This window comes from Atta cephalotes (assembly GCF_000143395.1).
Source record: "Atta cephalotes unplaced genomic scaffold scaffold00001, whole genome shotgun sequence".
Lineage (NCBI taxonomy): Eukaryota > Metazoa > Arthropoda > Insecta > Hymenoptera > Formicidae > Atta > Atta cephalotes.
Window position 1 is genome coordinate 3,945,327 of NW_012130065.1, and position 11,564 is coordinate 3,956,890.

Here is an 11,564-nt window from a genome sequence, read left to right on the forward strand (position 1 = left end):
TATTGAATATATATATATATATATATATATATATATATATATATATATATATATTTCTTATAATGTGAAAGAGCATGACAAGTTTATCGACATTTATTGCAATGAGAACAGCCTGGCTCGAAAATAGTCCGAGACGGCGCGAACTTTATTGGAAGAATGTTATTTTCATGAGCCCGAAAACTTTTCCGCATTCGGCTCCGTAGGGAAGTAGAATTTTAAATCATACTATTCTGGTGATAATTTGCGGGAGCTTCTTATTAAAGTATGCATCAAGAATTTAAGAAATTCGATCAATAAGAATCGGATGAATTTTACATGAGACTTTCGGTAGGGATAAGTTATATGAAAGACAGTTTGTATGGAGGGGTGCGCTACCTTAACAGAGCTATCGTGGTGTGGTTTCAACAGAACCACTCAATGAATTTTCTAGCACTATGGAGTCTAGCGTCGAAGTAGACGAGGAAACTTTTTCGTAACAAAGATAAGGTGATACTTTCGAGTACTTTTTCTGCTTCATAGAAAACATTGATTTTGCGTTGTTTGCGAATTGCAGTCCATCGCGTGGTAAATGCAACGATAGAAATACTAACGAGAAGAATAAACGAATGATCTCACATTCAGATATTCTGACCGTGAGCACTCACGATAGGAATGTCTCATGAAAATATAACTCAAGACAACTTCTCTATAGGGGCCATTACAATAATCAAACGACATTTTATAGTGTGTAAAAAAATTACATCGCTCTGGAAGTAATATTTTCTTATATTGGAAACATATGCGAGAAGCAATGAAGATAAAACCTGTTTTGCTATCGCAGAGACAAACACTCTACTTTAAATGATTCATTTCTTTTCTATCATTTGGATTTTTCTTAATTTTTACTTACCAATTTTGATAAACTTTTTTCTATTCAAATTAATGTATATTTTAAATATAATTCTACACAGTATACTAACATTTATTGCAACTTATACGATGAACGGAAATTTACTTGAGATCAACATAATGGCGACCACGTGTCGTAGTTAAAACGTGTCGTAGCAAAACGTTAAAACGGAACGTGTATGGTTTCCACGCAGTAATCCCGCGCATCTGCGATAGTCCGGGCTAAATTCCATCCTCTAAGTTTAAGGCTTACCTGAAGCCACAAATTTCTACTTAAGCGCCGATTGGAAGACCCTTAAGGCGCGTTAGAAACGATACTACTGACTTCACGATCCGTTTCGATCTTAACCCGCGATTATGCTGCGCTACTTTATAGCTTGCATTTTTGGTCGAGATATCAGTTGACTAAAATTGCACCGACATTTGTGACCGATATATTTCGTACAAAATCGTTTATATACAGCTACATTTCAGTTACAATGACTCTTTCATATATCGTTACGAAAATACTATTTTATTTTTAGTAAAATGAAGAACGATTATCCAGTTATATCAGAATACGTTTAATTTTAGCTCTAGAATAAATAAACGTTCGACCGTGCAAAATATACTCGTCAATTTAAATTTAGATATTCGAGAGATAATTCACGAGATTCTAAAATTGTTACGTAAAATTTAGAACTTCTATCTTGCCATCTATTATTGTTAAATTCATAGTGTCGAATATAATTTGATCAAATTATTTTTAATCATTCAATCGCCATTGCCTTTTACTCAATATATTGATAATTTAACTAAAACAATTTAAAGTTAAAAAAATAAACTCAAAAAATGTATTAAATGTGACTCAAATAGTATCTATTATTTATTACTATTATTTATTACAATTATTTACTATGCATTACATGCATATATTAATATGGACGCTATTTACTTCGAAACTAAGCAATTAAATCACAAAAATAAATTGATCGTATGTGGTTGTTTTTTATAATCACATTGCATGTTTTGTATTAAAATAATAAATTTTGATATATGGAAGTTAAAAATAATAAAATGTTATTTAACATGGAGAATTGATTTAAATTTTATATTGTTTAATATGTAACAGTATATCGTTAAAATTGGCACTTATCTTAACATAAAACTGTATATATAATTATTTAAAAATAATGAATAATAAAATCTGTTTAATAAATATTTATTAATATAACTTTTAATCAGAAGAAGAAATTTTCACCAATGTTGCGGGAATTGATGTGACAGTTAACAAAGATATTTATAATATTTATAATAAAAGCAATACATATTGTTATGCGAATTAAAATAATTTTCAAAATTCTATATTAAAATAAATCTTTCAATATGTATTAAATTAAAATTGCGAATTTACGAAAGTTCTTCCTTATTAATGAATAATTCGTGAAATCTAGTGTTCATTACTGAAAAGAGTAGTTTATGACATTAACAATTCTGCGGTATATCAACGTAAAATATGTGCTTCCCAAATTTCCCATGCGACACACGAGTTTCTCATTACCAATAACGAAATTCGCGTGCCCGGTGCCGCTGGTAATCTGATGTCGGTGCTTACATATTAATGACATTTTCCTGAATTGAAACAAGAGAGAGAGAGAGAGAGAGAGAGAGAGAGAGAGAGAGAAGAAGAAAAAGAGAGATAGATACAGAGAGCTGGCGTAGAATACCTATGCTCATTCTCGCGTCTCTAAATTCCGTATAACATGTTTCCGCTGTACGAATTTGTTGAAAATGATAATGGAAGCCGTACAAAACCGTAGCTCCGTGTGCGAAGTTTCCATAGACACCAATAGTAGTAAAAATATCTGTTACACAATAACGTTGTTGATGCTCAAATGAAAATTTGGTGCACGTTTCCAAAACCACATAAGCAGTTAACAAATATGTGACGCAAAAAAGTGACACAAAAGAAGAAAAATTCTTTGGACGAATATTTAACTTTAATATTATTTTGTATATATTGTATATATCATATATATATAATAGTATCTACAGTGATTTTTTTTATAATAAGGATTTTCCAAGAGAAATAATCGCTATAAAATATTTTCACAGTATCAATCACAATTTACATGATAATATTACATTCAAAATTGATGTATAATAATCCGTTCATATTTTTTTATCCTATTAATTGACTGAAAAAAATGTCGCGCTGTGACATTGCGGAAATAATTTCAATAGTGACGAAATCAATAACGAACCGCTTATCATTTATCCATATTCATTATTAGCTAATACCACCATCTACCAATCAACTTCGATAATTATCCGCCTAATTAGTGCGCTACCACACTTAAATGTCGCCACAAATTGCGCGTTACATTTCCAATACATTAATAAGCAGATTTTGTTTATTACGTAGATTGGAAACTTTTATGAAACTTCAAAGTAGTCCTCTATAAAAGCCCATAAATTCTGCATAATCTTTGATATCATGGCGTTCTTAATGACGAACGAAATAATTCTTTAGCCGCAAGATATAACCGCATTATTATTATTATAACTATTACGATCGATAATACAAGGATGCGTTTTTATTAGCGTAATAAATGAGACACGCAGAAAATATCGATGATACGAATATTGCTCTCTACATTTCTTTTCTTCTATCTTTTACAGTTGTCATTATATTCCCCAAAGATCTATCTTCGAACGGAAGCTTGAAATAAAAGCTGCAAATAAAACAGCAACGCACTTGATGGCCGAGTCATCCCCTTTATATTGACCTCCGTATATCATGTCCGGTCGTGGAAAAATGATGAATGCTCTCGGGTAACATGATCACGCTCGTACGCACACGTACCCAACATTCAATTGCTTTTTTCATAAACCCGCGCGGAAAGTATTCACCCTCCCCCTCTCTCACCATTTACATTTATCGAACCACATCGATCCGAATTCACCCACCGGCATTTGTTCCGTATCTATTTACCTAGCCCCCGGAATTTTCCAGTGCTACATACACAACATCCACCATTACAACGGACATTGAAATTAAATGAATGGAATCTGTCACTAAACATGTACATCTCTGTACAAAATTGCTTATACTGCGCGTCCTCGCAATAAAAAGAAAAAAAAATAGACAGAAACGTTAATTTATTACTCGCGAAATATCTAGCATTATATTTGATACGTTAATTGCAAATGTCCCCGATATATATATTGAATAATTTTCACCTTAACTCGGCACGCAACTTCGCAATTGATAATATTACGCACACAGCTGGGCGAACTCCGTAACGTACAAGCGTTCGGTAACAGGCATTAAATTGCTCGCTGAAGTTGTCTAACGATCTGTACCATCGTTCAGCAAGACCGGTGGCACTAACAACGCATTATTGAACGCCATGAATATATTTCGAATAAAATCGCACGCAGAGAGTCTCGATGTTTACGGGAACGAGCTGTAAACGCGTGCGCGTTCGATAAAAATGGCAAAATCCCGGTCGCTGCGTTACGAACGAGCGTTTGGCCGATCCGCTCCGGGATTATCATCGATTCTCTGACGTCCCCTACAAACGTTGGCCATACCTTGTTTATGTGTAACGTTATCGGCTGTTCGCGCGCAAGTTTCATTTGTATTTTATGCCCGGATCGCGACCCGTCGCTGCAGCGCGGAGGCGCGAAGCTCTTGCGATCGGAGTAATAGCCAATAAAGCCCGTTATTTTGTAATCAACACGGACATCGCGAGAGAAATGTTTGTTTTCTTTTATGCCGAGTTTGTTAGGCAAAGCGAGCGCAAGCTTTGCAAACGCTTATTGAGAATATAGTAATTAAGTTGCGACAATTGTGTTTCGATACGGCGTCGTAGGTTATCGTAAGCAGTGCAATCAAAATTGGCGAAAGCTAATGTGTTTTCTTTTTTTTAAAATCAAAACCTTTTTTTTTATATATTTTTAATGCTTCATACATGATTTTAATAGCATTATAAAAAACGTGTTTAAAACATGTTAAATATATCAATTAAGCATATTTTAAATTTTAAATAGTTCAAAATGTTTAAAACAAGATTTTTACCGATCAAATTTTGAGCACAACATAGATATAATATGTTAATAATAAAGGAACGTGGAAATTTTTATCTGCAAATTTGTCCGGTACAAGTGTTTCAATGGCTCCTTTATATGTAATAAATAAGATTTTATGATCTCATTAACGGTTAAGTTAGCATTAATAATATATATAAGTATTAATTTATTACTTTCTGATAATCTTAAATTTATAACATTGAGTACTATTTCAAAATGTTTCTTAAAAATATTTTACATTATATTTTTTCATTATATATTACACATTAAATATGATTTTATTACATAACATTAAATGAATTATTTCTTATTATTTTTTTTATTTCTCTTTTATCTCAAGATAAAAATATAATTTAATAATTACAATAATTCATATGTATAAATAATTGCATTTTATCAAATTTTACATAATTACTGAACAAATTTCAAATTACATTTTAAGTTGCATGTATCATCGCGTTAGCTGTTTACCTACAAAATAAAATTCGCGAATTTGATAATTGATTTTATGGAAATGAAGCAACTGCATGTGACATTCCGCATTTTGATACCTCTTGTAATTGTCATTTAACTAAACTGATATGTAGCCGAAACAAAGATTTAGAAAAAGAGCTTATAACGATCATATTTTAAATAAATTTACATATAATAAAAAAATAAATATAACATACAAAAATTTATATAAAATATATAAAATATATAAAATATATAAAAAATAAATTATATAAAAAAAATTTCTAAGAGACATATTATTAAAATTGGCTTTGTTTAGTAATCTCCGATATATTATAAAGTTAAATTATCAAAGAGTAATAAACTGATATTTATTATTAATGCTATATATAATATTTGAGTCAAATACAATGTTGAATATAAAATTTAATTATTAAATTCTGTTGAATAAAATAAATATTTGAAAAGAATATAAAGAATGATATCGCTCTCTTACTTCAAAAGTGACACAATTCAAAAAACGTGATTTTTTTAGTTATTGAATGAGTTAATCCTTCGATGCCGCTCTATATCGTTTTGTCACGTATCTACTACACTGGATATTGTAAAATATCATATAAAAATGAACATTTATGACAAATTGTTTTCGATCGAACTTCCAAATATCAAGAAATATAACAATAATATAAATATACATGTATATCTTCATTAAGAAAAAAGTTATAACATAGCAAAGTAAAAGAAACATTGGATGTGTCACATTAAGGTACGATTTTCCATTTTCTGATTAATTTGTAGTACAACTTAATCCGATTATAATATAAAAAAAATTGCATTTTTCTTATTATATGAATCATTAAATTAATGGTTTTATAATGAGTAACTTTTAAATTAACTTATAGATGACTTAGATCCAGTTGCACCAACATTACTTTAATTTTAAGCGAGACTTAAAAAACTCTCTTTATCTCTTTTCAGTTTTAAAATGAGATAGAGCGAGTTTTAAGTTTCACTTAAAATCAAAGTAACGTTGGTGCAACCGAGATTTATTAGTTTAGTGATTAATCATAGCTAAAGAAACATAATTTTTATATTATCATTAGATCAAATAAAGTTAAGTTTAAATAAATTAATAATCATAAATTAACCAAAAAAAATGAAAAATCGGGTCTAAGAATAGCATTGTTAAGCAGGATTAATTAATCACGAATGAATTAAGTAAACACTATCAATCATCGAATGAATTAACAAAACTTCATTAAAAAATCGTTAAATGTATCACAACACAAAAAAACATTCCGATTGCAATAACCGGAAATAATAATAATTTTTGTTCATTAATACATTTGTGATAACTGTATAATAGATATTTTAATTAATATTTTAATTTCTTAATGCCATTAAGATAATCTTACACAATCGTACTATATAGTTCTTCTAACCAAAAAATGCATTGATGGGCGAATTTTGTTGTAGCAATCGTAATCATTTTTTCCATGCAAATTAAAATAACAATAATGACTAATGATATCATTGATTACGTTAGAATCAATATTTACGTTATATTCTTTTTACGATAATTTAATTAATCAATTTAATTTTTTATCAAGTCGACAAATCCTTCCTTTCTTTTTTAATTGTAAGAAACTTATAATTTCTTGAGTTGTGTAAGAGAGCGATATGTATTATAAAAAATATCTGAGTATATTATATATCTTGCGAATAATTTATTACCAAGTACAAATAATTTCTCATTTTAATATAATTTTATTTAGATATAGATACATACCGAAAAACAAGTCATCAAGAAGATAAACTTTACAGATATGAATAAAAATGTTTTATGATTCTTTTTGACATTAAAGAGAAAATTCTTTTAATATAAATAAAATTTATTATAAATAAAATAATATTGTGGAAGTTCTTCTCTAAAGAAAGGCAGAGAAACGAAGGAAGAAGAAACGTCATTATTTTTATAGCAGATTAATTTCGCCGATATATGAATCAATTAGTTATTTGCCTACACTTTCCTTCGCAATATCTTTTTTATGTAAAAAGTCCGCGCCTTTTTAAGAACAATAAATTGTAACAGTATCGAGAGCATTCTGCGAAACGAGATATAGCAACATTTGCATGTTATCTCCTGCTCTTTCGCGAAATTACGCTCCCGTTACGCTCTCAAAAAGCAGAGGATCGAGCGTACAATGGTGTTATCTGGTGCACAGCTTAATGCGGCACTCCGTGCCTTGGAATTATTTATTGCACTTAATCACCGATCTGCGGCACTTGGTAGTAGTTAACCCATATTTCTCCCAGCTTAATAGCGAAAATAAACAGTATTCGCAGCCCGCCGAACATCTCCTGGAGCAAATGTCTCGCGGGCATCGTGTGGCATATGCGAAACGTCTAATCGTAACGTTCCACCGTTTGCACGTTACGCCCAGCTATTCCATGAAGATGCATTTCCATTTGCTCGCTCATGCAATTCCACGTCAGAAGTGCCGACGTTGCTTGAGCGATGATTCGGCTTATGCTAAGTAATGTAAGCATAAACCTAAGATATAAGGGATGAAACTTCGAAAGACTTAAAAATTAAAAGTATTTTACTTCATTCGAATGACTAAGTAGTAGCAGATTGTTCAGTAAGTTACTCCAGATTTATATCGCGATGCTGCATTTAATATCCGCGTAAATCTCCATCTGATTAGCGGAGTGCGAGATAATGCGTTGCTAACTTAATCGCTGCGCAGTAACGCCGACGATCGTCCACTGGCAACATTATGAAACCATTTAAGGTTCGTACGGGAAAGCATTATATTTCCGCGTTTCGCGAAAGCGCATCCTATGCAGCGCACGTTTCATGCATTTTTATCCCATTTCAAGAAGTGCTACGTCACATGCGGTATGCATCTACGTTATGTAAACGTTCCTACGTCTCTCTCTCCTGGTCTCGCACTAGATTATTTATTATACTAATTACGGAATTGCGGTCGCACCGGAGTTCTACTTCCGAGCTAGCTTGACGGCGTGAATAAAGTTTACGCTGGGAATAAGTTGCACCGCAAACGCGCGCCCTTTACGGGGCGCTCGGCAAAGTTTATCGAAAGCATTTAGCCCAATACTAACACGTACATTGAATTAATTTAACTCGCGCGCGATACCGCGCTTTCTTCTTTGTAATTGGTTTCTCGAGGGGGTGGACAAAGGGAATCGTGCACGAGGATCTCCTTCCTTTGGACGGTAATAGAGGCCCCGCCGACTGCCTTTTCGCTTTGATCACTCCGCTGGAATAGGATTCGGAGCAACTCAGAATCGGTGGAAAGACCGGCAACAGGAATACCCGATGACCGCAAGAGCTTCGAGTGGAAATTACCAAAAGACAACCGTATTTCAACGCCGGGATCTCGAAACACTTTGCGATTACAGAATTCTGAATGCGAATAAAGTGTTTTCCGATCGCGACAATCATTTTCGCGATCTCGTCTTTTTCTTTCTCTTTCTTTATCTTTCGTCTCATTATTTCGTATGGGAAAACGAGCGAAATTCGAGAAAAATTGTTAAAATCAACTTGCACCACAATTAAGATGTAACTTGCTGTAGTATGATCGCCTTTCGCTGCTTTTTACTGTCTGCAGCATATATAACTTTCATCAGCATTCGTTGCTACAGAGAGTGCGTAATCCTCGCGAAATAATGCAACAAATGTAGAAATATAATACTGTCACACCTAAATTCCATCGCATCTATTACTAATGTTGAAACAATCGTGTTAATAGAGTTTACATCGAAAATTGCATGTATTATACTATATTGGCGTGTTGTTTGATCAAACACTTTAGCAAACGTTGATGAGATACAATCAATTATGTTAATTGAGTTAATTATGTATGATGATAGATTTGTCATATTGCATAAGTAGATCACAATGTTTATGTTAATATTTTCAGTCAATTTCTACATAATGTAATAATAATGTATTATATGTCATTGTATTAAACAGAATAAATAGTCATTTTCATTTCCCCCTTAAGATTAATAACAAAATTGTTTTTTAAAGACAAACTTCGATTATTCTATTATACTTCCATTATCCTATTATTGATGAACTCATCTATAATTGTCGATCTACTGTAAGTCAATTTATTTTTTGCATGAATTGATGACATTGCAGTTTGAAAACTGTTCTCTCTGAAAGAACAGAAATGCTCAGAAAGCAAAATATCTTTCCTCGTGAAAGGGAAAAAGAAATGGAAATGGATTGAGATAGGCTTAATCTTAGGAAAAATGTCTCTCCAAGAATAAAGCCCTTGTGCTTTCAGTATCTTAACGAATAATAAAACACAACTGAAATATTAGTCCTAGCTCAGCAATAACAAATAATTTCTGTGAAATTGAAAAATTATTATCACGTTTTTATACTTTCATCTCTATACATTTAATTAGATAAGAGATACGTTGTCACTAAAATTATATTATTAAAATTATATTATTAAATTATTAATAACTCTGAATACCATAATCTTTTGCAATATAAATAATTTGTTCACAATAAAAAATGTATAAATTATACAAATTATACAAATTATTAAATTATTAAATTAAGTATTATATACATCGTTTTCTTATTTCTAAAATGAAATAGTTCAAAAAATATAATTTTCGAGTTATTACCATAAATGAGTTAGATAAACATTATCTATCAATCATTAAGAGCAATCTAACTTAACTAAATAAAAAATCGTCTTAATTGTCACAATTAAAAAAAGATAGTTTAAAAAAATTATTAAAGTCATCACAACTAAAAAATAGATTTTGGTTAAGAATTGTGAAAAATGATTGGCAAATATAATATTTGATATGTTAACAATATATTCTTTTTGCCGATATTATTTAATTAGTTCGTCATTTTTTATCAAATTAAAAAATAGTTTTTTCTTTTTTTAGCAAACTTAATTTTTTTAGTTATCCCATTTTGAAGTAAGGGAACAATATTTCTTAAAATAGATCAAAGTATAAATAAAACATGCTTAATCTCCTGGTTTGTTTAAAACTATACATATCCTTTAAATCAATATGATTGAAATCTATAAAAAATAAAATATTTTACAAAAAATCATATATTAATAGATGGAGTCATCAAATACTAGAGAAAAAAGTTTTAAATAATACGAGTAAGAAAATAAATTACATTTTAGATCAAATAGATTCGAATAGACCAGTAAGTTTTAAAGTTGTAATTTAGTATTATCCATAAAACATACTTAAAGTTTTCTAACTAGATATTTCTCATCATTTATAGAAAGTCGACTAGTACATAATAGATTTACAATCACAAATCGATAGAACATTAAATCACGTCGCGAAGTTTTGATTCGCGACATAAAAAATTTACCTAGATTATTTATGACTGACCCACTTTCTGATCAGCGTTTAATTCTAAAATCACATTCGGAGATAGCATGCATCATTCAAATGCGTCGATTGGCCATGTATAAATGCATTGCTGAAATAATGCATGAAATATGCTGTGTGCACTTTGCGAATTCTAATCACGACTGTTGTATATTATAATTCAATATTAATAAATATTCTTTTTACATATAAACAAGACGCATTATTAAACATCTTTCATAGCGAGATGTTTTTTTATTGTTTGCAGGTGCAACAGGTTTGAAAGATTTGACGATAAATGTTCCGAAAATGGTGAGATCAGGTGAATCCGTAACATTGTCATGCCATTACGACCTAGAAGGCTTAGCATTGTACACAATACAATGGTTTTTCAATGATCGAGAATTTTATCGCTACATACCAGACCGGAAACCACCACCACCTTACAGCATTTTCGACGTGGATGGTATACAAGTTAACGTAAGTAATTTACCCATAAATAAGTACAAATATGTACAAATTTCTATCACTTATGAGAAGTCGATTAGTCAAAATATTAATTTGCAATCGTTGATCGATAGAACATTAAATCATGCAAAAAATAAACGTTGCAAAAAAATGTTAACATAAAAAACGTTAAAAAATTTTAACATAAAAAATTTATCTATATTATTCTTTGGCTGAATAATTTTTTTTAAATATAAAATTCATTAAAAGTTTTTTTTATTCAAAAATAAATTTACAAAAAAAATTATATT

At 30.6% G+C, this 11,564-nt stretch overlaps 1 protein-coding gene across 1 annotated transcript in view; it reads left to right on the forward strand.

Annotated features, from left to right (window-relative positions):
- Window positions 1-11,564, forward strand: part of LOC105622854 — a 128,252-nt gene that overhangs the window by 74,276 nt on the left and 42,412 nt on the right. The window contains exon 2 of the mRNA XM_012204300.1: window positions 11,075-11,286. Within this exon, the coding sequence (XP_012059690.1) occupies window positions 11,075-11,286 (212 nt within the window). The remainder of the gene's footprint in view (window positions 1-11,074; window positions 11,287-11,564) is intronic.